Below are 27,328 nucleotides of genomic sequence, written 5' to 3'. Positions count from 1 at the left end.
GCCATGGAAAACTGGTCTAGCTTAAAGCCGGTCCCTGGTGCAAAAAAGGTTGGGGACCTCTGGTATATACGACCGCCGTATATAAGTGCCCCATAGACAGCAATGGCGCACCGCGCCGTATGGGATCGGTACGATGCAGCACACATGGGGCACTGTACCGATCCGTAGTTGGGAGAAAGATAGGACATGTCCCATCTTTCCCCGGAATACGGCGAAGTGCCCCATGTTTCTCTACGGTAGGGCGGACACACGTTATCGCCTTATACACGAACAATGCACTTTCAGTGAACTCTACGTAGTGACTTTGTAAATAAATGTGGCCCAGAAGCTTTCTATAGAATGACAGCAAGCAGAGATTTAGAAAACCTTAAGAAATTAATACAGAAACTATATTGGAAAATTGTAGAACTTTTTATCATAAAAACATTAACATTAATTTACTAAAATAGGACATCCCCTTTAACATACAAACTGGCTACGTCCAGAAGGGGTTTAAAGGCATAGAACACACTTATCTACAATGATCACGTATACACGGGCAATCATGGATAGAACTGCCCGGTAGGAGAATGACACTCACTGGCACACTCATTACTACGGTCAGGTAATTCTAAAGACAAAGAGGGCAACTGCCCACAGTAACAATGTCCATGAACGCCTCAAACCTCGCCCACGACGTCCGAACCCTCCCACTTCGTGCTCCTCCCACCGATACCTACACACATTCGGCCGCCCCGAGCCGTTACCCGGGTGACGTCATCACGCTGGAGGAAGGCGCGGAATTTTTGAAAGCGCAGCTGGACGGAAGCCGGGAAGCGGACGGGTATGTCGTGTTCTATGTTTTTATCCGCTGCTTTGACACCCGGCTTGGGCTTTCTGTGCCCGCTGGGAGTTGTAGTACTCCTCGGAGTATGTTTATAAATGTCAGGCTTCCTGTATACATGGAAGCCGCAGTCACCCTGATGTGACACATCTGCTGCCCAATGTGTTATGTATTAAGGAGTATAACCCCCATCGGATATATACAGTGCTGAAACTACAATTCCCATCATGTCCTTGCAGATTTTGACTGGCAGAGCATGCTGGGGGTTGTAGTTGTGCTGCAGTTGTCCTGCTAATAATTCCTTATACATCCCAGGATTACAGTCCTGTGTATCGGAATGTGACCTACTCATAGATCCGGGGCTGTGACTGTGGTAATCTAATTATATTTAATAATCATCTTCATTTATATGGCGCCATCATAATTTGTAGCTTTACATATCATAGGGGACATATACAAATATATAATATTACATTACACAGTACAAACAGTCATATGGAACAATAGGAGGGAGGGCCCTGATCACAAGAGCTTACAGACTATGAGGATGAGGGGGTGACACAAGAGCTTACAGTCTATGAGGATGAGGGGGTGACACAAGAGCTTACAGTCTATGAGGATGAGGGGGTGACACAAGAGCTTACAGTCTATGAGGACGAGGGGGTGACACAAGAGCTTACAGTCTATGAGGATGAGGAGGTGACACAATAGCTTACAGTCTATGAGGATGAAGGGGGTGACACAAGAGCTTACAGTCTATGAGGATGAGGGGGTGACACAAGAGCTTACAGTCTATGAGGATGAGGGGGTGACGCAAGAGCTTACAGTCTATGAGGATGAGGGGTGACACAAGAGCTTACAGTCGATGAGGAGTGACACAAGAGCTTACAGTCTATGAGGATGAGGAGTGACACAAGAGCTTACAGTCTATGAGGATGAGGGGTGACACAAGAGCTTACAGTCGATGAGGAGTGACACAAGAGCTTGCAGTCTGAGGCTGAGGGGGTGACACAAGAGCTTACAGTCTATGAGGATGAGGAGGTGACACAAGAGCTTACAGTCTATGAGGATGAGGAGGTGACACAGGAGCTTACAGTCTATGACAGTGATGGCTAACCTATGGCACTGGTGCCAGAGGTGGCACTCGGAGCCCTTTCTGTGGGCACCCAGACCATCACCGGACATGACTCCAGGTATCTTCCTGCAGTCACAGACAGCCCAGGACTTGCTTTGCACAGAGCTATTTTAAAGTGACAGCACTACCTGGGACTATTTTCTGCTTTATTGGTGCCTCAGGTGCTGGTATCAATGAAAACTGAGACATAGAAGGGAGTATAAATCACAAATTAAATTTCTGTGTTGGCACTTTGCGATAAAGAAGCGGGTCTTTGTTGTAGTTTGGGCACTCGGTCTCTAAAAGGTTTGCCATCACTGGTCTATGAGGACGAGTGGGTGACACAAGAGCTTACAGTCTATGAGGATGAGGAGGTGACACAAGAGCTTACAGTCTATGAGGATGAGGAGGTGACACAAGAGCTTACAGTCTATGAGGATGAGGAGGTGACACAGGAGCTTACAGTCTATGAGGACGAGTGGGTGACACAAGAGCTTACAGTCTATGAGGATGAGGAGTGACACAAGAGCTTACAGTCTATGAGGATGAGGGGGTGACATAAGAGCTTACCGTCTATGAGGATGAGGAGTGACACAAGAGCTTACAGTCTATGAGGATGAGGAGGTGACACAAGAGCTTACAGTCGATGAGGAGTGACACAAGAGCTTACAGTCTATGAGGATGAGGGGGTGACACAAGAGCTTACAGTCTATGAGGATGTGACACAAGAGCTTACAGTCGATGAGGAGTGACACAGGAGCTTACAGTCTATGAGGACGAGTGGGTGACACAAGAGCTTACAGTCTATGAGGATGAGGGAGTGACACAAGAGCTTACAGTCTATGAGGATGAGGAGGTGACACAAGAGCTTACAGTCGATGAGGAGTGACACAAGAGCTTACAGTCTATGAGGATGAGGAGTGACACAAGAGCTTACAGTCTATGAGGATAAGGAGTGACAAAAGAGCTTACAGTCTATGAGGATGAGGGGTGACACAAGAGCTTACAGTCTATGAGGATGAGGAGGTGACACAAGAGCTTACAGTCTATGAGGATGAGGAGGTGACACAAGAGCTTACAGTCTATGAGGATGAGGAGGTGACACAAGAGCTTACAGTCTATGAGGATGAAGAGTGACACAAGAGCTTACAGTTTATGAGGATGAGGAGTGACACAGGAGCTTACAGTCTATGAGGATGAGGAGGTGACACAGGAGCTTACAGTCTATGAGGACTAGTGGGTGACACAAGAGCTTACAGTCTATGACAGTGATGGCTAACCTATGGCACAGGTGCCAGAGGTGGCACTCAGAGCCCTTTCTGTGGGCACTCAGGCCTTCACCAAAGATGACTCCAGGTATCTTCCTGCAGTTCCAGACAGCCCAGGACTTGCTGTGCACATAGCTATTTTAAAGTGACAGTGCTACCTGGGACTATTTTCTGCTTTATTGGTGTCCTCAGAGTGCTGGTATCAATGAAAACTGTGACAGAGAAGGGAGTATATCACAAATTAAATTTCTGTGTTGGCACTTTGCGATAAATAAGCGGGTCTTTGTTGTAGTTTGGGCACCCGGCCTCTAAAAGGTTTGCCATCACTGGTCTATGAGGATGAGGAGTGACACAAGAGCTTACAGTCTATGAGGATGAGGGGGTGACACAAGAGCTTGCAGTCTGAGGCTGAGGGGGTGACAAGAGCTTACAGTCTATGAGGATGAGGGGGTGACATAAGAGCTTACCGTCTATGAGGATGAGGAGTGACACAAGAGCTTACAGTCTATGAGGATGAGGAGGTGACACAAGAGCTTACAGTCGATGAGGAGTGACACAAGAGCTTACAGTCTATGAGGATGAGGGGGTGACACAAGAGCTTACAGTCTATGAGGATGTGACACAAGAGCTTACAGTCGATGAGGAGTGACACAGGAGCTTACAGTCTATGAGGACGAGTGGGTGACACAAGAGCTTACAGTCTATGAGGATGAGGGAGTGACACAAGAGCTTACAGTCTATGAGGATGAGGAGGTGACACAAGAGCTTACAGTCGATGAGGAGTGACACAAGAGCTTACAGTCTATGAGGATGAGGAGTGACACAAGAGCTTACAGTCTATGAGGATAAGGAGTGACAAAAGAGCTTACAGTCTATGAGGATGAGGGGTGACACAAGAGCTTACAGTCTATGAGGATGAGGAGGTGACACAAGAGCTTACAGTCTATGAGGATGAGGAGGTGACACAAGAGCTTACAGTCTATGAGGATGAGGAGGTGACACAAGAGCTTACAGTCTATGAGGATGAAGAGTGACACAAGAGCTTACAGTTTATGAGGATGAGGAGTGACACAGGAGCTTACAGTCTATGAGGATGAGGGGTGACATAAGAGCTTGCAGTCTGAGGATGAGGGGGTGACACAAGAGCTTGCAGTCTATGAGGATGAGGGGGTGACACAAGAGCTTACAGTCTATGAGGATGAGGGGTGACACAAGAGCTTACAGTATGAGGATGAGGGGGTGACACAAGAGCTTACAGTCTATGAGGATGAGGGGGTGACACAAGTGCTTACAGTCTATGAGGATGAGGGGGTGACACAAGAGCTTACAGTCTATGAGGGGGTGACACAAGAACTTACAGTCTATGAGGATGAGGGGGTGACACAAGTGCTTACAGTCTATGAGGATGAGGGGGTGACACAAGAGCTTACAGTCGATGAGGAGTGACACAAGAGCTTACAGTCTATGAGGATGAGGGGGTGACACAAGAGCTTACAGTCTATGAGGATGAGGAGGTGACACAAGAGCTTACAGTCGATGAGGAGTGACACAGGAGCTTACAGTCTATGAGGACGAGTGGGTGACACAAGAGCTTACAGTCTATGAGGATGAGGGAGTGACACAAGAGCTTACAGTCTATGAGGATGAGGGGGTGACACAAGAGCTTACTGTCTATGAGGATGAGGGGCTGACACAAGAGCTTACAGTCTATGAGGATGAGGGGGTGACACAAGTGCTTACAGTCTATGAGGATGAGGGGGAGACACAAGAGCTTACAGTCTATGAGGGGGTGACACAAGAACTTACAGTCTATGAGGATGAGGGGGTGACACAAGAGCTTACAGTCTATGAGGATGAGGGGGTGACACAAGAGCTTACAGTCTATGAGGATGAGGGGGTGACAAGACGTAAAAGAAATTGTATAATGGTCCAAGTTGCGCATTACATACATGGTCTATACAAGCAATTAGTACCACAGACTCAATACTTCAAATTTTTCTGCTTTCCACAGGTAAATACTTTAATTTTGTGCAAAAATTTTTTTCCATAAAACATTTTCATCAGCAAACACATAGTGAAAAACTTTAGAGTACTCATCTTAGTCCATAAATGTTAAAGCGCCATACCAGACACAATAGCAGGCTGATTCACCGAGGACTCTGCATATCGTGTACACGGTAAGCAGTGCGCTCGGTGAAACAGTCTACTATTTTTTGCACAAAATTAAAGTATTTACCTGTGGAAAGCAGAGAAAATGTGAAGTATGGAGTCAGTGATACTAATTGCTTGTACTGACTGTGGATTTGCGAGATCGGGAGGTGACTCGCTGTTGTGCCCTGACATAAAGTTTGCCATACGTGTGATACACACACTGATATATCTTACGGCATTACATACATGTTCATGTTCAAACCATATTACTGTCAAGTGCGGTATAACTAGTGCCTCATCTGAAAGAGGGAACATTTCTATGGATGTCTTTTTTTCTATAATCCAAGGCAGGGAAGCAGCACTCTGTGGTAAATAAGTGTTTATGTCACAAGTGGGAAATACAACGTTTCAGCATCTCGATTTTCAAGTAATGAAAACAGTGATACAAGGCGCAGGATGTGACATCATCAATGAACATACATAAACATATTATATACAATGTGACATGTTCAGAATATAGCTATAATCCAGGTGTGTATTAATAGTACATATGATGGTGATAACAAGTGGCAAGACGGCATGGAGGGATGAACGCCTAGTGGTAACATTTTTATTTATCTATTTACAAACAATTCCCTGTTCACTTGTTATCACCATCATATATACTATTAATACACACCGGGATTATAGCTATATTCTGAACATGTCACATTGTATATAATATGTTTATGTATGTTCATTGATGATGTCACATCCTTGTATCACTGTTTTCATTACTTGAAAATCGAGATGCTGAAGCGTTGTATTTCCCACTTGTGACAGAAACACTTATTTACCACGGAGTGCTGCTTTCCGTAGTAAGCCTGCACCCATTATTGGATTTAATTCGGTTTCAAAGTGCCGCTTCATCTCTTTATTTTCCTGGATGTCTTTTGTCAATATATTAAAGGGGTTGTTCACTTTAACCCCTTAACGCTCTACGGCGCAGAGGTATAAGGGATGTATGAAGAGGGCTCACGGGCTGAGTCTTCTTCATACAAGGTGGGGGGTTTTGCATTTTGCAGAAAACCCCCACCGCTAATAACAGCGGTCGGTGCTTGCACCGATCGCGGCTATTAACCCTCTCAACGCCGACGGCAAAGTCGCCGACGTCATTTAAAAGAACGTCATCGGGGGGCGGCGATCGGTTGCCATGGTAGCCTCGGGTCTTCTTTTGACACGAGGCTACATGGCTTCTGCAGATTCGTTACAATGAGCCAGTGGCTCATCGTAATGAATGACCTGCAAAAATGCCATATATTGCAATATATATTGCAAAGTATTGCAGTATATGGTAGGAGCAATCTGACCATCTAGGGTTAATGTACCCTAGATGGTCTAAGAAATAGTGGGGAAAAAAAAGTTTAAAAAATAAAAAAAATTAATAAAAATTCAAATCACCCCCCTTTCCCTAGAACGGATATAAAACATAATAAACAGTAAAAATCACAAACATATTAGGTATCGCCGCGTCCCAAAATGCCCGATCTATCAAAATATAAAAACGGTTACGGGCGGCGGTGACCTCCGAGGCGGGAAATGGCGCCCAAATGTCCGAAATGCGACTTTTACACCTTTTTACATCACATAAAAATGAAATAAAAAATGATCAAAATGTCGCACAGACCTCAAAATGGTAGCAATGAAAACGTCGCCTCATTTCGCAAAAAATTACCCCCCACACATCTCCGTGCGCCAAAGTATGAAAAAGTTATTAGCTTCAGAAGATGGCAAAAAAATTTTTTCTTTTTTTGTACACATTTGTTTAATTTTTTGAAAATGTATTAAAACACAATAAAACCTGTATAAATTTGGTATCACCGCGATCGTTCCGAACCAAAGAATAAAGCTGAGGTGTTATTTTGAGTGCACAGTCAATGTCGTAAAAACTGAGCCCCCAAGAACGTGCGTTTTTTTAAAAAATTTTCCACATTTGGAATTTTTTTTCAGCTTCGTAGTACACAGCATGTTAAAATAAATAACATTACGAGAAAGTAAAATTTGTTACGCACAAAATAAGCCCTCACACAGGTCTGTACACGTAAAAATGAAAAGGTTATGGATTTTTGAAGTTGGAGAGCGAGAAATGAGACGAAAAACCCTGCGTCCTTAAGGGGTTAAGCACATTCCGGAAAATGTTTGTGTATTGAAAAGTTACACAATATTCCAACTTTCTTTATCAATTCCTCAGTTCTCTAGATCTCTGCTTGCTTGCTTACTTCCTGTAAATTCCAGTCACACAGGTGCACTGCTCATTATAAGACGCAGTGTAATCAAAGCTGTGTGCTGCCAAGGCCGTGGTCCCACGTTCCACTAGCATGGCGTTCATAACCTGGTGCTAGCGCACGGGGGGCGGGCCTCGCTAGTGGAAGGTGCGATTGTGGCCTAACAAACCGTGCACCTGTGTGACATCGCTTGACCATGGACCAGTGTTTATCTACAGGAAGTAGACATAGAAGTTTTCTATAGAATGACAGCAGACAGAGGTATAGAAAACTGTGAGGAATAGATGCAGAAAGTATATTGGAAAATTGTATAACTTTTCATTGCACAAATAATATTATTTGCTTTAATGTGCTTATGGTGGACAACCCCTTTAAGTTTTCCCTCTTGTGTGACGTCCCAGCAGGTCTGCATATCCGCTAATGACAAACCCCACCACTACACAAGTGGACAGAGGCAGAGACCTCAGTTTGCATTTTAATGTATGAGAGCGGAGACTACTGTACATCCCATCACCGCTGCTATATAGTAGGTCAAGCTGTCCACTGCTAGCAAGCAATCATTGACCTATCATATGTTCCTTTAAGGGGCTGTTGCACATATTAATCATACGTTGAATAGATGATATATATGATATATTGGGGTGGGGGTAGCAGTATGTATCTATCTATCTATGTATGTGGTAATTATTTTATTGTTCCCATTTTCTAGAAATAATTGTGTTTCTTATGGTTTTTTTCCCAGGTACCATGAACACTTCTACTCCTCAGTCTGGGGGGCGGCACAAGCCATTGTCTCCAGCCGGTGTATACCTGTCTCCGGCCACTAGATCCCAGCCGGTCAGCGCGGCAGGGACCCCCACTCTGCAGAACTTCACCAGTAACGACGATGAATGGGAAAGGAAGCAGAGGCGGAGGTCCAGGGTGATTGACCTGCAGCTCAGCAATGCGGACTCTCCTGCCTCTGTGATCTCTCCTGCCCATAGGTGGGTGTCTAATAGTCTCTGATATCTGTCTGTGGATCTTGTGTGGAGATGCAATATTATAATTACTTGGAGGTAGTAAATATTTTATTGCTTTAATATAAGAATTCTGGTTAACTAATTGCAAACAATTCATCCTAATTCTGGCAGAAGCCAAATATGAAGAACAGCAGTAATCTGAAGGAGAAAAAACAATCACAAATGACTTTAATATCCCAGCTATAACCTTATAGGAATGTTTCCATAAACGTTCATAATGCATGTCAATGTAATGTGGTGGTTTCCACTGTGTACAGTTATTGTACAAGCTCTTTTTTTTTTTTTTTTTTTTTTTTTTTTACTAATCAGATAATGTTCATAACATAACCTTTTTTTAATTATTTTTTTTTTACAGCGCTGAGGCAACATCCCTTCTCCTGCCCAAACTGACCAATACACAGATCTCAGACCATTACTCCACCTGCATCAAGCTGTCTCAGGAGAATGTAAGTTGTTAATTCATCTCCTACAGCTTCAGTTTTCACCAGCTCCAACCTGGTGAAGTGGTTGTCTGGCGGTTGAAAAAACATGGCTGCATTCTATTGAAAGCAGCGGCACATCTGACCATGGTTTGTGCCGGTATTGCATCTCATCTCCATTCATTTCAATGCTGCTGAGTTGCAATACCAGCACAAACCATCAGAGGTGGCACTGTTTTTGGAAGAAAGAAGCCATGTTTTTTAACTTCCAGACAACCCCTTTAATAGGTGTACTCCACTTTCACAGTTGAACTTTTTTTTTTTTTTTTAAACTTTTTTTTTGTACTTCTTGTACTTTTTTGGTAATTTATGCTCTTGGGATTAGCACCAAGAATGGAGCATGGAGTCAGGCATCGCCTATTTGGTAGTGAGCTTAAAAGGGTTTTTATCAACTATTTAAGTTATTGATAAGGGTCCACTTGCCTAGACCTCCAGCAATCTGGAGAATGGAGGTTTCATGAACTGATTGAGGGGCAGGTCGAGCATCTGTCCTGCTTCTCCATTCAATTGTATGGTAGTGTTGGAAATTGCTGAGCACAGCACAGCGGTATCTCCAGCACTCTCATTTACTGTCTAGGGCAAAACTGGACATGCCTGAGTGCTGTTTTTCTCTCCATGCTGACCAATGCACATATTTAATGGTAGTGAGCTTAACTGGGTAGGAGAATTGTAAGGGAATTCTCCTTCACAGTCGAGTGAACTGGCCAGCAGTCAGACTCGCACCGATAAGCTTGCACTAGCCTGTGGATAGAGGATAATTTAAATGGTTGGTACATCCCCTTTAAGTTGCATATTGGTTGCTGAGACCTTAGGGGACAATGGAAGATTGAGTAAACATTCCAGTATCTGCAGTATCAGTGACCTTTCATAGTATGCAGATAGTTGAAGCTTTTACCACCAAATACATATATATAAATATATCATTCCCATTCTATGCATGCGCACTTAGATTTCGGATTATTATCGAATTGCACATTGTCTCATATTACTTAAATATTTTCCGTTTTTTGCTGCAGAGAATAACCACTAAGAATGCGTTTGGGCTGCATCTAATCGATTACATGGGAGACATTCTCAAGGAGAAAGGAAGTGAACTGACTAATTTCAAGGTGAATACTAATATCTAGTGTCTGTCCTCTGTTACATTTGATTGTACCATTTCTCATGATGCCTCTTACCTTTTACTACAGGTTGCTGCAGGAACACTTGATGCCAGTGCCAAGATCTATGCCGTGCGGGTCGATGCTGTACATGCAGATGTGTATAAAGTATTGGGAGGACTTGGCAAAGAGGCACAGGGACCAGAGGGCTCAGAAAACCAGGGAGCGGGTATGTCAGTTACATTAGTTACATAAGCTTAGCTGTATTACAGGTTACATCAATATGAAGATACTGATCTCCTTTCTGTGCTCTGTTTGACAGAAGATGGAAGCGCGGAGCCTCAAAATAAAAAGCCAAGGAAGAGACAACACTCTGTGGAGACCATCGAGCAGAATCTTAACAATATTACCCGCTCTGCAACGGACAGAGTCGATCAGGTACAAACTGTCTTATTTAATTTGGGAAAGGAAGTCTACCACTGGGGTAGACAAGATTTTAACCACATACACTTGCTTGTGGGTCTACTGTCAGGGAGTCTGGGACATATCTTAAATAGTGCTGCAAGGCATTTATTCTGGGGGGGGGGGATCTACTCTTAAAATATGCCAATTGGCGCCGGGCGTTCCTGTGGATGTCACACAGATGGCTCTTGCAGTTACTAACTATGCACGTCTACTGCCTATTAACATGCCTGAGAGACAGGTGACATGATGAAGAGTGTGGTGCTGTTTCTGCCACTGTAAAAACCACTTTATACTTTTAAAATGAGGATATAAAATACAATAATTTTTTTAAGAAGTGCTGGATTCCTCCGTTACTATTTTGGAATCTGTCAGCAGTGTTTACGGGGAAATGTAATCATACATATGTGTATCCCTGTCCTTCAAGGGCCCTGTACGGTCTATCAGCCTGAGGTCGCATTAATACGTATGTTCCCCATCACATTGTGAGTTCATTATGTTTCCAGTGTCTTTACTAAACCAAGTGAATGTGGCGGTAATGGCTTTCTCTGCCCTGAGCCGCTCTATAGCCCCTTCACCTTTCTATGTGTCAATGCTATAGTGTGGTTTAGGTGAAGGAAATAGCAGAGGGATGGGGATGTGGAGCAGCTCCGCGCACAGGAAAAAACTGCAAACAGCGCTACACTCAGATACACTCCTGGTGCACGTCAATCCACACTGAAGATCAAAGGAACAAATACCTGACCGAAATACCGGTATTTAAAATGCCCTACATGTGATCACATGGAGGGAGTCCCCCTCCCACCTGATCATGTGATCCAATTTATATATTAAGAGCAATACATATATGGGAACTACTGACTATTCCAAATAGTATATAAGATTGAAACCTATAGAAAATGCATGAAGAATGTGCAAGCATAATGACATAGGATAATATCATATTGAGATGTGTAATGTTTCAAAATATTCTATGTCATTATGCTTGCACATTCTTCATGCATTTTCTATAGGTTTTGATCTAATATACTATTTGGAATTGTCAGTAGTTCCCATATATGTATTGTTTGTAATGTACGTGAGTCTGATCACATGATCAGGTAGGAGGGACTTCCTCCACATGATCACGTGTTGGGCATTTTAAATACAGGTATTTCGGTCAATGTTTTAGACCACCATTAAGGCTTTAGAGCTGAAACACATAGGTCCTTGTACTGTTTTCTATGTCTTTTTATACCTACCAATGAAGAGGATTTGTTGCACCCTCTATGGCTGCTGTTCGTGAATCATTTTTACTTCAGCTCAGCGCAAAAGTAGCAGAAGCAGCTCTGTCCTCGATATCGGTCACTTCACCACCAATCAGGATGTTCTCCTCTGTCTTGAATCGAGAATGTGATTAGAGGATAGCGTTTAAATATTTTACGAGTAGCAGAGGTTTACGCATTGTCTCTTTTCGGCAGGTTGACCCCCTCTTTCAGAAAGCGGCTGCCTCTTTTGATGAATGCAGTACTGTGGGTGTATTCCTGACTGCTCTCCGCTCCTCTGACTATCGCAGTGAGCTGCGCTTTGATGATTACCTGATCCCACTGTCCACTATAGAAGAAGAGACATTGCCTGCTCCTGAATCTGTGGACACTGCTGATCTGAGACGTAAGTGATCCTATAAGCTTATGTACGTTACTTGTAGATGCCGCACATCTCGTGTCTTCACAGCAAAGACAATTGCCTTCAGATAACCCCAAAGGTCCGAGCATTCCTACATGCTCTCCCAATGTGACTCCCTTTTGTCTTTGGGGTCATCTGAAGACAGTTGTCTATGCTCTGAAGATACGAGATGTGCAGCATCTGAAACAACAGATACTGGAAACCTGTGTTAGCATTTCTTCTGCAGTGTTGCTATCATTTTCCTGCTCTTGTTTAAAGCACTGGGGTGTTAACAATTTTTTTTTAACTATTCTATTTTTTGATTTCAAAGAAGTTTAAAAAAAAATTCTTCTTCCTCCTGCAGCTTTGTTGGTGACTTGTGCGGAGAAACGCCCATTATGTCCATCACTCTCTAAATTTCGCCTCATGCAGCAAGATGATGATGTAAAGGATGAGGTATGATAAAATACTGACCTTTTTCCTTCTATCCTCTTAATATTTTTTGATAATCTGTTTCTAGAATACAAGTCTCCATTAATTTACATTGTTACACTCAGTTTTGAAAGAACGTAATTAAAGCCAAAAAAAAGGAATGTCTTCTGTTCCATTCCCCAGAGACTTCATTGGACTTTGTTCAGTTTATAGGAGGAAAAAAAAGACTGTTTGCTGCAGGTGTGAATGTAGCCCGAGCATTCACCTTTTTCTTGACTGATATCTTTGCATCCACGTTTCGTGTCATAATTAAGTCTATTACAGAAGAAAGAGCTTCGGGCTTAGCTAAGCGCTTCTGCAACTTAATTTTAGTAGAAGTCCCCTTAAAGAGAGTCTGTCCCCAGAGACCCCTCCCAAACAACACACATTACCTTTTAAATGTCTTTACACATGTTGCACTGATGGCTCTCTCTATGGGATTAGAGCCAAAAAATAGACTTTTATAGATGTCCTCCGCCCCAGTCTTGGAGGTGGGGAGCTGCTGTGTACAGTTGAGCTACCCCACCCTCCTCAATGACGCTGATGATGCTAAAGAGAATTCCTAAGGGAGGGGAGAGAAGCAAGGTGGATTTATTTTCATATAACCAGCATCTCTCTCTCTCACCCCCACCTTCCATAGAGTGTGGTTAATGATGTAGCAGAGCCGAGTCACACAAAGCCAGTGTCTCTCACCACCTCCTCACTCCATCCTCAGGAAGTCTGAAACAGAGGACATCAATAAAAGTCTTTTTTAGAAGAATGCTGACTGTAATCCCATGGATAGAGGGGGACAGGTTTTCTTTCAGTGGATAGTGAAATATTTCTGCCTCGCAGGTATATGCTCCTCTAAAGTTAGTCTGCAGCATGGCTGCCCCGGCAACTGGTTTTATTTTTGATTACATATTACACATATTTTTGTCTAGTTCATACACCTTACAAGTAAATTTCTCTGTAGCTACTAGAAATCCCCTTATTTACATCTATTTTTCAGACCGTATCAACTTTAACTGAGAAGTACAAGGAGAGTGACCATGCCTTTGATATAAATGCTGAAGTGGAGGATGATGGGCCGGAGCCTGCAGGTCCTGAGATGGATGACTTTGATGCAGATATGTGTGATGGGAATGAAATGGAGGACCTTGGACAGTTCCCAGAGCAGCGTGAAGCTTGTAGAGCTGAGAGAAAAGGGTATGTTCTCTCCTTTTTTCCCTGACACTACCTCCACTAGCTTTAATGAAATCTACCATTAAAATACATCATGATAAACCGGAGACACGTACTCATAGATCTGTGACATTGGTAATCTTCTTATATTTGTTATCCGTGGCCTCCTTCCTTCTAAAATCAACTTTTAGATTAGCCAAAAGGTTGTTCACAGGCTGTTACACTGTGCAGGAGCACTTTCAACGTCCCGTTATGTGTTGAAACTTCCTCTGCTGCTCGGAGAATAAATCAGTCAGAGGAAAGGGGGAAGTGCTGATGGAGGAAGGCAGCGAGCCTGTGAAGCTGAAGCAATGAGAGGCTCTGGTAATGCCCTTCTGGCTCATTAGCATAATTTAAAAAGTTGTTTTCATAAGGAGGGAGAGGCCATGGATGATTACCACATTGATGGTGCCTGGATCTATGAATACGTGTGTCCCTGCTTTCCCATGATGGATTGTGATTTTTCTATCAACTTTTTGCATCCTTCAATAGGTACCTGCCACCTTTTTTGTTTTTAAGCCTACATTATTATTCCAGCCCTAGATATGTATATTATTCTCTATGCGGTGGGTGGGCTCTGGCAGTCTGCTTCTACCCTCCTGATACTACATTATGTACATAGCATATTGGGCGCCAAAACTAGTGGCAAAAATTTTTCAGGACTGGCAGGAACTGGAGAAGAAATTCCAACCGTGCCGGAATGATATTGGTAGGATGCCAATATATTACAGATATATAGATTATAGATATTACAGGACACCAGCAGTTGGTGGAAGTGGCCGGCATCTCTACTAATGGCACATATGTACCGTGCTAGACTTGTAACTATTGAATTAATTCATAATCTATATGTTCCTAGGTCACAGATTACTAAAATATCAGAAGCAGACATTGGCACCATGTGCCTGCAGCTGTCCTCTTGTCCTGGGGAGTATTCATACTTCAGTCCCCGCACCATGTCCATGTGGGCAGGGCCTGACCACTGGCGTTTCCGCCCGAGACAAAAACGTAAGTGATTTTCCGTATTTACCTCTAAGTATCTTACAAGACAAGAGACGAGATTGTTATCTGTAACTTCTGTGTCCATTTTCCCTTATCCAGTTGAGTCTGCCGGCGACAAGCAGAAAGTCAAGAAGGTGAAGAAAGTGTTTGTGCTCGACTTTGAAGAGGATATTGATTTTGAGGTCCATTTTCGCAAGACGAGGGTAGGTCCTCTTAAACTATTCAGAACCTCGAAATTATATGTATTCTTTTGGCCAAGCGGCAATAGAGCATTGTGTAATGTGTGGGTGTGAGGTCCAGATCTATTTCTCTCTAAATATTTCATTAAGATTCTAGTAAAGTTCGTTAGGGGATAAAAGACTACTGGAAAAAGGCGGCTGATTAGCAACATTTCCTGGATTGTCTCTCCCACAGTTGTGCATAACAAAGTGGGCTAATCATTTAGTGGATGTGATTATACAGAATTCCTGATGATGGTGATTGTTCCCTAAACAGGCAGCTACGACCCTGGCAAAGAGCACACTGGAGAACCAAAATAAGAAGTCCACCACGCTGCCAGCTGATTTCCACTATGATCCAGACAACATTGCAAAGCTGAACCTGAGGCCTGCAGACAGGGTACGACTTGAGCTTTTTATGCCTTGTTTTTTTTTAAACCAGTGATTAGTCGCCAGCACTTTTTGAACTGTATTTTTCTCTCTTCCCACAGATCAAAAAGGTGGTTCCCAGAAATCCAACTTCTGAGCAAGAAGATGGTATCCGAGAATACGACTATAACAACCCCAATGATACCTCAAACTTCTGCCCAGCTTTACAGGTAAGTGCCGCCACTTATAAGGAGTGCCTTAAGATACTGATCACCTATCCTATCTGCATGTGTCCAACACCTGACACCCTCAGAACGGGAGTGAGCTGTAGAGGAACTTATGATGAATATACAAGACTGTAAAACAGAAGAGGTGTTCGTTGGATCGATGTAATAAGCTGGGCTGCCAGATTTTGGCTACTTGTGAATCTGATATTGATAAATGATTACCTGTACAAGCAATAGTCGAACAATTGACAAAATACTGTGCAGTACTGTGAAGCTACAGATGTATAGCACCCTAAGCCTCTTATGTAGGTGCCTTCCTTGTCACAGTGGTTTCTCCTTTTCCACAGACATTACACATTGAGACAGTCCTAACTTATATCAATGAATCGGGCTGACTTTCATTATTGGGGGCAGCCAAGCAGTCCACCTATATATGGGTGATCCTCCATATCCCAATTAGATGGAAGTCACAGTTATGGGCACCTTCCGTATCTCCTAACAGTAAATCATTCTTTACTTATTATTAAAGGTTGATGATGACTATGATGATGACGACGATGGGGCGTTTATGGGAGCCAGTGATGAATTCCCAGTTGCCAATGGGATGGAAAACAACCGGTTAAGTCTGGATGGTGAACACAACCTTATCGCAGAGCCGCAGAAGGTGAGCAGCTCACTTTAGTAATGATAGTAAAGGCCAAAACACACTTGTCGTGAACAGTGTGTGATCACAGAACATGAGAAGTGCCATGCCACGGACTGACCACACCGCCAGGGTCGGAGCTCCGTTCATCATATTGATAGATGATACACAAAGTTCTTGCTTCCATTTATGTGCAGCAGAACCAACTGTATTGATTACAGCGTCTGTTATGCACATTGGAGAAGCAGGAGCTTTATTCAACATACATTGCCTTATGAAAGTATTCGGCCCCCTTGAACATTTTTGCCTTTTGCCACATTTTGGGCTTCAAACATAAAGATATAAAATTAAAAATTTTTTTGGTGAAGAATCAACAAGTTGGACACAATTGTGAAGTGGAACAAAATTTATTGGCTATTTTAAACTTTGAAAAAAAAAAATCTGAAAAGTGGGGCATGCAATTTGGCACCAAGATCAATGACTGTAAACCAAGCACACTGACATACTGGTGTCTGACGCCCCTCTGGCAGGATCTTCTCTTCTTTTAACTGCTTCTTCCCTTGTTTTTACAAAAGGTGGCTTTTAAAATTATGCAAATGAGCCTAAGGGGCTCTGGGCTCCATAGGTACTTTTCCTCTGCGGTCCACAGAAAACTCTTGCAGCCAAAAGCCAGTCCTTCTTGTACTTTTCCCAGCAGCCAACAAGGTCTGTTAGGGTGCTCTGGAGGGGTCACACACTGCTTGGTGACCAGGCGCTGGGCTATAGAAGTGTAAACTGCTCCCTCCCTGCAAACCAGACACTGCCCTGCAGTTCTCTCTGCCATGTGTGTGACTTATGCTGTGGTCGTCCGCTGGACAGACGCTGGAAACAGGTAATCATCGCCTGATCCACCATGGTTTAAAGTGGTAGGTAGCAGCTTGTCACACTCTCTACAACCCTGTCCTCCTGCTCCTTGCATGTCTGCATTGCTATAACTTCTATGGGCTGGCATCTAAATGTTCACCCTTTAGTGTAAATCCCCCCCCCCCCCTTCCTCAAGTAACTTAATTTTGATAGTTTGTTCTATCATTTTCATTAGTAGCAGGGTTAATTTTCTCTATGGAGAGAGGTGTTCGCACACAGCACAGCGTCTGAATTGAATTTTGTAACTCAACTCAAAGGTTTTGGGGAGGGCCTTGGCCCGATCACAGAAGCGTTTTTACTGAAACGCTTGTGATGAGTAACAACCTTCACCTGTTTTGCATCTAAAGCACAGTGAAAGCCATAACAGAGCAAGGCCTCGTGCACACAACTGTATATACTGATCTAGTCTGTCAGTCATTATGGGAAGCATTGCAACCGTATGGCACTGCATGGCACCGTAGCCGTATAAAATACATTGGGCTGGCAAATGATGGATGGCTCACTATTATTCCGTATTTTCTATGTTCCCATTGACTTCTATGGGCTGTACGGAAATAATGTGGAAAATAGGACATGCTCTATATTTTTATATGTCCCGCTCGCAGTATGGTATAGTACGGTGGACAATACGGCCATGCACATGAATGACTGTATTGCCCCTCGGAATGCATGGACCGTATGCCGGCCGTGTGCATGGTTCCTAAGGAAATGGTGTAGATGTGTTTTTTGTCAATTCTATCACATGTATTTCCCAATATATGGCACATCATATTATATAGTTCCACTAGAAAGTAAAAATCCTGAAAACTTGTCTCTTACCTGCACACAAGGCTGTCAGTGGGGTCAGACTGTCACACTGATAGCCCAATCCCATACTGTCAGAGTGCTGACACAGGATCACAATTTTAGTCTGTTTTATAATAGATTAAAAAAATCACTCAGCCGGGCCACGGCCAATCGCAACTGCATGTAACCGGCACCCAGTGTCTTTCAAAACCAGACAATACTATACACCGGGTGCTGATCGCATGTGTTTACATACAAACGTGTATGCGATCTGCCGTGGCCCGGCCCAGCACGTTTTGATTCTGTTACAAAACGGAATAAAAAGGTGATCATGTGACAGCGCCCTAACAAGGGTGATGGTGGATATCCGTCCCCTATCACAGCAGCCCATACTGAGCGTAGAGTCTGCAAGGGGATCCTGACGTTACAGGGATTCCTGGAGCAGAGGGGGTTAATAGATAGAGAAGATGTTATGTGCATCCTCCTTGGATGTGCCTGTATATAGATCACTGATAACCATCATCTTATGGGCTATCTATAAAATAACAGCAGGAGACAAATATAATGCGCTCTCTGCTAAATGGAGAGAGAATTGAAAAAAAAAATCCATTTAAAAATGATAATTAAACTAAAAGATTAAGGTCTCCTCTGACCGAAAAGAAAAAAAAATGTAATTGGTTAAAAAAAAGAAGAAAAAAAAACTTTGTGTTTATACAACACAGCGACCAGTAATAGCTAGAAGAGTTCAATGCATGGAGCAGGTTTACTATAATGGCCTAATTTGGCTATTTAAACACAGAAAAACTTTTCATATACATTTTTACATCTAGGAGTCATCTCTTCAGTATGCATTACTGAAAATTTTATACTCCTCCTCGGCTAAAAATACCCCTCAAAAATGGTAAGAGGAGTATTATTACCCTTCTGGGTAATAGACCTCTGGGTGGATTATATTTCTTATCATCAGTCATTTAGGACGACATTGGATCATTCAGAGATCAGAGATTGAACTGCTGGAGGGAGTTTGCTGCACTGAAAGCAAAGGGGCTGAATGATACTGCACGCCCCACTTTTCAGTTATTATTTTTTTACAAAAGTTTAAAATATCCAATACATTTTGTAATACTTCACAATTGTATTACACTTGTTTTTGAATCTTCCAAAAATTACAATTTTATATCCTTATGTTCAAAGCCTGAAATGTGGCAAAAGGTAGAAAAAAATCAAGGAGGGCCGAATACTTTCGCAAGGGGCTTTATATTGACAGAGCTCCGTGACATGACACTTTTCATATCCCAAGATCACCGACTGATCACAGCAAGTGTATTTTGTTATCCCTAATAATAGGTAAAGTTTCTCTGTATCACCATTTTCCACATTTGTCTTGTAGGTAAACAGGATAGAAATAAATTATGCTAAAACCGCTAAGAAGATGGATATGAAGCACCTGAAAACTAGTATGTGGGGGCTACTGACCAAAGACCCACAGAAAGAAGATGAGGTAGGCGTTTTTAGCATGGGACTTGGAGAGTTGCTCTTGAAAGGAACCTGTCATAAGCAATTGACCTAATAAGCCACTACTAATATGTTGCCGAGCAGCTGAACACCTTCCAGATGGTGTTTCTCTTATGACCTATTGTGGTGGCATCATCCATAAAGTCAGCTTTGAAGTGAGATGTACCATGAAAGAAACAAATACTAGACGCTGTTTGACAAACTGCTGGCAGTGGTTTATAGGGCCAATTGCTGATGACAGGTTCCCTTTAAGGTGTTAATAGATATTTGAACACTGATTTTATGGTAGGCGTTTAACACAGAATTATATCCAAATCACTGATGGATATTCACTGTCTTGTGTAGATGGACCCATACAGTTACATTTGACACACACAGACTGCCATGTGCCACGTACCTTATACACATGGGAATAAGTCTAGATGTGTGTGCTGAACATAGAGCCCTCAGACTGTGTTAGACCCTTATGATTAGACCACTGTTTGGCTGAATCTATTTCTCCCATTATAGCCAGCACCGAAGAATGAAACAGACGCTGCAGTTGTGAAGGAGGAGAAAAATTTTAGCAACATAACCCGTGATCTTCAGAAGAGGTATGAAAGCCGGCAATAACTAGATATAGTTTCATTGTTGTGACGTAGAATGTTCAGAATTGTATAGTATGCTGGGGAGAGGGAAAAAAAGAGGAATTACTATACCAATATGTCTTCCTTTTGCTTGTGATCCGTAGGTTACCAACTTCTATGGCACAGAACCTCTCTGTTCCCTTGGCCTTTGCTTGTCTTTTGCATCTCGCTAATGAAAAAGTGAGTAACAGGATGATTGTCATATTGGGATCCTTAGAGCTTATTACTGTACAGCTACATCCACTTATCTCCCATTGCCCCTTCCCATTCCAAAATTACTAAGACGTAGCTGACCCACCTAAATCCGTAATAGCTTGGGGGTCCTGTTATGTGATTCTGACTATTTCCTTGAACTTGTTCCTTCATAGTTGTGATAAACATGTATGTGGGGATATAGGACTGGCTGTTCTGAGGGATGGTGCCTGGTTTTGTATCCATCGTACTTATTGTTTTTATTCTTCTCCAGAATTTAAAGCTTCAAGAAGTGGCCGATTTGTCTGATGTGGTAATAATGCAAGGAGAATGACCTCCCGTCCTGACCACTATGAAGAAGTGAATGTTTTGGGATCGGCCCATTCTCTGCATATGAGCTGTTGATGGCAGAGACACATCTGTAAATAATGTATTTATGGGACATTTTTACATTTTTTATTCTTTTGCTCTACAAACAAACAAAAAAATAGATGAAATAAAACACTTTTCAGTCAAAATCTAAATGGTTAAATTTTTGTCTCTTAAAAACTCACCCGTTCAGATCATGTGTATTTTGCATCTCCTATTGCGGTTTGTGCAGCTGTCGGAGCCTTTATACTTCTGCTTTCCAGTCCCTATGATCTGCTGCTGTCTGCAAGCAAACTCTGTATGGTGGTTCTGTAAGGGGCCCAGAAAGACGCGTCATGAGATGCTGGAGACTTTTATTAGAAGCGTTTATAGCCCTTTACTCTTTTACTTAGTCGTAGACGCTCCTGCAACTGTTCTGACTGTATTCTGCATCTATGTGGCTAGATAACAAAACCCGGCCTACAATGCAAGTTCCTAATTGTTTGTGAAAATACAGTATATAAATAGCCTCTGACATTTCCCAATTAGGCCTCATTCACAAAGTGTATGCTTGCCCGAATTCAGGGCTGGGAGCGGTGAGCGCTAGTCACCTGTACTTCCTCCACGGTCACGCTGATGCACTATGTGCTCACTACACCGTCACCAGGAGCCTTTGAAATTTATGGGGGCTGTGATCTGGTCGCAAATTATGCAACCAGATCACGGCCCCCATTGCGGGCATGTGAATGAGGCCTAATACTGAAAGCTATATTTACACAAACGTTGTCTAAAGGACATCACCCCTGAGTAGGCCACAAGTGTAGTGGTGATACACAAGGGGCAACCAGCTCCCCCTCTGATGTCATACTGGGGATATTATTCTTTTACTTCTATATTATTTATTGATTTTCTGTGTATTGTTGCAACACGAGTCAAAGGGAAAAACTTTAGGTTATAACACTTTGCCAGGATATAGACATGGGGGAGATTCATACACAGGCAGTCCCCGTGTTACGTACAAGATAGGTTCTGCAGGTTTGTTCTTAAGTTGAATTTGTATGTAAGTCGGAGCTGTATACTTTATAATTGTAGCTCCAGGCAAAAAATTTTTGGGTCTCTATGACTAATGGACTTTAAAAAATGTTGGATTGTCATAAGAACCAGGATTAACAATAAATCTTAATTACACCTTTTATAACTGTTACAGTTGTTTATTGTAGCCTAAGGCTACAGTAAATTACCAACATCCAGAGGTCCGTTTGTAACTAGGGGTCGTATGTAAGTTGGGTGTTCTTAAGTAGGGGACCCTCTCTACACTCTTATATATTCAGATACACCCAATGAGGGAGATTCATCATCAAGTTTCTGAGTTAAAACTGTTCTAGTTGCCCATGGAAACCAATCAGAGCTTAGATTTAATTGTGTAAATAGCTGAGAAAATTAAAGCTGAGCTCTGATTTGTTGCTATGGGCAACTAGAACAGTTCTGCTCTAAAAGACTGCTGATACATCTCCCCCATTGTATTGTGGTAGTTGGGGAATCGGGCTTGGACTACTTTCCCAGGTGAGCACCCCTCCCCTCTCCATAGGGAAAAGCGGTACCGCACAGCTCCGTGGGCAATACGTCCATCAAAATGGATTGACGATTGCCAATTAACAGACACAGGAGCGTTTGTAACGTGTACAGTTTGGGTTGCATACGGCATTGGGCCCCTTTCATTTGAACGTCTGATCTCTCCAGTCCTGTATTTCTGTGCCGTATGAATTGTATATACGTGCATTTTCATCCATACGTGCATGTATATCACTGGCCATATTTCCCATTGAAATGAAGCATATGATAAACCAGTGACACTCATAGATCCCGTCGCCGTGACATATATTTCTTATCCATTCCTCCTAATGCCAACTTTTAAAATGATGCTAATGCCTGGGGGGGGGCTACACTAGCGCTTCACCGGCTGTTACACTCTCACCCTTCCCCCTCAGCACTTCCCCACACCTCTGCCTGTTGTAATCTCACATATGAGGGGGGGGGGGTGCTCCTGTACAGTGTAACAGCCTGTGAAGCCACACATAACACCCCCAGATCCCATTGGTATGATTTTAAACAGGATAAGCCCATGTATAATAAATATAAGATTACTACAGTCACTGCGCCCATTTCTTTTAATGATGGATTTTGCTGGTAGATTTCCTTTCATTTCAATTTACCAATGTACATAATTGTGTTCTTCCCTGCTCCGTGTGGAGGCTGTAGAGCAGATATTATTTTTGCCCGTGATTCCTCACTAGTGTCATCCATGTGATGTCCGTATTTGCAGTTTATGTGTGACCCTTCTAGGGGTTGGGACAAGCTAGTGCATCATTTCGCAGCCTTCTGTTTCCTTCCATCCGAAGGCACACCCCCCAATTTATGTCGCATGGAAGCCAGCGCACCTGCGCCAAAAATAGAATCGATTGCATGCCACACAATTAATGCACAGACATTACCTGTCAAAGCCGCGTAATACCCCTGAAAAAAGCAAACAGTCCAACAAAAGTGCGATCCGCAACCCTTAGTAAATGAGCCCCAAGGACTCTCTTTGCGGACAAACAACTCAGAAACGAGTTACACGCTGCTGACACACGGACTACACAACCGGACCACGAATTTGATGGGCATTGCATTGTGAGATCAGCACATGTCTGAAGCCTAACAAAGTAAATCGAACAATCCTGGCAGAACCAAGATGATGGAAAGGGACTGTACGGCCACTTTCACACTTGTGTTCCAGATCACGGAAGAGTCTGATCAGGGTTTGGTCAGTGAAAAACTGACATTTTTCATCAGAGTGCAATCAGTTTTCAGTCAGAGTTTGTTCAGCGTCTCAGTTTTTCACACACGTTTTTCACGTGCGTGAAAAGGACTCGGGACTGAGCTCTATCTTTTCTATGGCAATTGATACGTGAAAAACGCATTGCATGCGTCTCAGAGTGCGATGCGTTTTTGATGCGTCTCCATAGACTTGTATGGTGCGTTTTTCACACGCGTGACTTGCAAAAGTAGAGCATGCTGAGATTTAAAAGCGCGTTAAAAAAATGTGCGTGTGTGCGTGAAAAAAAATGCAAGTCTGAAAAAGCCCATTGATTGCAATGGGTCAGAGTGCAATGCAAGTTCTGCGCTTCAAAAGCACGCACAGAAAACGCACGTGAGAAAAGGAAGTGTGAAAGGGGCCTTAGAAAGAAGAGTCAGAAACAAAAGTGCTCCTGCACAACGTAACAGCATGAAGGGGCTCTGGTAACCCCCCCCCCCCCTTGGGGCACGTCTGACTTATAAACAGAATTGTAAAAGTTGATTATTAGAAGGAAGGAGGACATTGATAATAACTATAAGAAGATTACCACAGTCACGGTGCCTGGATCTATGAGTAATGTCCCTGGTTTATCCACGCTTGATATTGATGATAGATTTTCTTTGCCACTGATCAGATGAAGCATATTTCACCGAAAATCTATGGGTAAAGAAATTAATATCTAAATATATATTTAACAATAACTATTGGTTGGTTGGAACGGCCTAATTTGTTCACCTACCTATAGCCTTTGATTCTCTAAGCAAAATTTGAGGTCTCCCTTTGGATGATGTTCTTATTCAAAATACAGTTTTTACAAATTTAGGCTACATTCACATTGCCGTATGGGGGACGTATATACAGCCGATATACATCCCCCATAGACGGCAATGGGCGCCATATTTTCCTATGGAGAGGGGGGGGGGGTGAGCTGCGTTCACCTCCTCCTCTCCCCGTGCGCTGCCGTTGCCCGCCGTGCTATGGTACCGGCGGGCAACGGCAGTGTGAATGTAGCCTTAATCTGGATTACTTATTCTCTATATAGGTCATCAATATCTGATTGGTGGGGATTAAACATCCCCAATGATCAGCTGCTTTCAGTGTAGACTCTGGACACAGTGCAGCGCCATACACTATATAGTGGCCATGCTGAGGTACTGCAGCTCAGCTTCTGTACACTACACTATTCCTGGTGTCAGACCTTCCACTTCTCTGATAACAAATATGGGTCATGATTATCAAAATTGCTAAACAACCTCTTTAAGATGGCAGTGAAAACCAATCACAGCGCAGCATTCATTTTTCATGAGCAGAATATAGACTGAAAGCTGTGCTGTGATTGGTTGCTATGGTCAACAAGGACTGCTTCCTATATGATGAATTCATGGAGAAGTTGTACCAACCTGTCTCCGTCTTCACCAATGAATTGGAAAGGTAAGGGTTTGGTCTCTCTGATTGTGTGCGGAAACATTGTTTATGTCCTAATCTTTGGTAAAGGCCCGGGGATCACTATTCTATCATCATAACAACAGGGGGCGCTCTGGTGCATATGGCAGTTTGTGCTCCAGTATCTAATACCCGTATCTAATAATCTAATACCTGTATCTAATAATCTAATGCCCGTATCTAATAATCTAATGCCGTATCTAATAATCTAATACACGTATCTAATAATCTAATGCCGTATCTAATAATCTAATGCCCGTATCTAATAATCTAATGCCGTATCTAATAATCTAATGCCGTATCTAATAATCTAATGCCCGTATCTAATAATCTAATGTCGTATCTAATAATCTAATGCCTGTATCTAATAATCTAATGCTGTATCTAATTATATTTTTTTTTTTAAAGCCATAAAAACCTTCATAGATTTTCCTCTTTTTTAAATTGTATGGACATATGTTAAAGGAAGTCTAATAGCAGTTAGTCTGTGTTAGGTATTAATGTCCCTGTGTCACCATACCCTTGCGAGTGTTGTTGGTAGCAGCAGCAGCAAGACTGTGAAAAATGCATTTATATTCCAATAATGTAGCTGGATTTTACATATCATAGCATTGCACCACACCAACTGCTATGAGTCAGGCTTCTGGTTACATATTACAGCATATAGCAGGAGATAGGGGAGTAGTTTAAATGTGGAGATCAAAGAAAATAGTGGGAGTAGACTTTCCAGTGCTCTAGGTCCAGCTACAATCCTGTAAGATAATTGCCTTTTTGTGTGCGGTCCTGCTACTAACAAGATACACAAAGATATGGTTACACAGATCTACAGGGCCAATACCTAACACTGTCTGCAACTTTGTATGGTGAAGACAGCTGGTAAATTTCCTTAAAAGATGCTTCAGTGACATTATATTTTTGTTATACACTAAGAAATGATCGTCCTCAATACTGGAAGCTCAGCTAAATACCTGTCAACTCTTCATCACATGACATGAAGATCACAGCGTCGCATTGCAATATCACATCGAATGAATTTTTTAGTTCAGTATGCAATTTGTATGCAGCGTTACAGTATGTACAGGCGGTCCCCTACTTAATGACACCCAACTTACAGACGACCCCTAGTTAAAGACGGACCCCTCTGTCCCCTGTGACCTCTGGTGAAGCTCTCTGGATGTTACTATAGTCCCAGGCTGTAATGATAACACGTTTTTTAAAAAAGCATGCATTTTTGTCCGGTTTTCCGAATTTGCACAATTAAAAACGGACAAAGGCGCATGCGTTTTTTAAAAATGGATGCGTTTTTAACGAGCTGAAAATGCTCTAACTAAAAACGGCCCAAAAACGGCCTAAAAACGCCATGTGTGACATCACCCCAAGTTTGATGAATGAGTGATTTTCTTCCTGCAGCCTCAGGGGGCGTTCACACGTTGCGTTTTGGTCGCGTTTTCATTGCGTTTGAAACGCATATACGTTTAAAACAGCTGATGAGAGGTGATTTGCCTAATTACATTACCGTTTACATTTGTAAACGCAATGTTAACGCATGCGTTAACAAAACCACATGTGTTAACGTGTTGTTAACACGTGCGCTAACATCACATTTACCATGCGTTTTGTAAACGGAAATGTTTACAGTGATGTAATTAGGCAAATCACCCCTCCTCAGCTGTTGTATATGCGTTTCAAACGCAATGAAAACGCAGGTCAAAATGCGTGTGTGAACGCGCCCTCAGTATGTAACCATACTTCTCTTGTGAACAGGTTACATCCTTGTTTTGCTCGGCATGGCCATCAGCGGTGCAGCGTTTCTTGTTATGGGCAGTTTTTTATACATTTGGTAAGTTTTTGACATTAGTTAACACTAAATTTATTTTATATAATGTATAAAGTGATTAGAAATCATTCAAAATCCCCTCAGTTATCAATTAGGATCTGTAGATATGGATGCAAATAATAACCCTCATTACAATCAGAACTGAGAGCAGATGCACAGAAGTTAGGTTTCAGGAGTTTATCCTGCACTTTATCTTTCACCTTAGGCCGGTGCCACACGCACCGCTTTGTCTGCATTTGAAAAAGCAAACGCAGACACCGGGGCGGGCCGCGACCCGATCACATCGGCGTTTTTATGGAAACGCCTTCAATTGGGAACAAGCCGCCGGTGTTTTGCATTAAATTAACGCAAAACACCGGCGGCTCGTTCCCGATCGCCGGCGTTT

General features: G+C 42.7%; 1 protein-coding gene and 1 long non-coding RNA gene across 3 annotated transcripts; one reads left to right on the top strand and one right to left on the bottom strand.

The window, feature by feature from the left end:
- The first annotated feature begins 683 nt into the window (after positions 1–683).
- Positions 684–20,987, top strand: NCAPH (non-SMC condensin I complex subunit H). 2 transcript variants are annotated; one of them, XM_072148932.1, is made up of 18 exons: positions 684–823; positions 8,363–8,603; positions 8,995–9,085; positions 10,135–10,227; positions 10,309–10,447; positions 10,544–10,656; positions 12,141–12,330; positions 12,689–12,780; positions 13,787–13,983; positions 14,858–15,006; positions 15,100–15,203; positions 15,496–15,618; positions 15,710–15,817; positions 16,344–16,478; positions 19,537–19,647; positions 20,172–20,254; positions 20,392–20,467; positions 20,754–20,987. In XM_072148932.1, the coding sequence occupies exons 2-18, from the start codon at positions 8,368–8,370 to the stop codon at positions 20,811–20,813; spliced, it is 2,100 nt and encodes a 699-aa protein (XP_072005033.1). In that variant the 5' UTR covers positions 684–823; positions 8,363–8,367; the 3' UTR covers positions 20,814–20,987. The 2 variants fall into 2 exon arrangements, with proteins under 2 accessions (XP_072005033.1, XP_072005031.1); XM_072148930.1 differs by having other exon boundaries at positions 10,541–10,656.
- LOC140127824 (uncharacterized) lies at positions 20,198–24,531 on the bottom strand. The gene is made up of 4 exons (XR_011855071.1): positions 24,403–24,531; positions 24,211–24,320; positions 21,034–21,157; positions 20,198–20,948 (listed from the first exon to the last, which is right to left on the bottom strand). It is a non-coding gene; the product is annotated as an uncharacterized lncRNA (long non-coding RNA).
- Positions 24,532–27,328: the final 2,797 nt, after the last annotated feature.

This window comes from Engystomops pustulosus, chromosome 4, assembly GCF_040894005.1.
Source record: "Engystomops pustulosus chromosome 4, aEngPut4.maternal, whole genome shotgun sequence".
NCBI classification, from domain to species: domain Eukaryota; kingdom Metazoa; phylum Chordata; class Amphibia; order Anura; family Leptodactylidae; genus Engystomops; species Engystomops pustulosus.
The sequence above is the reverse complement of the archived record's forward strand: the minus strand, read 5'-3'. Positions and strand labels throughout refer to the sequence as shown.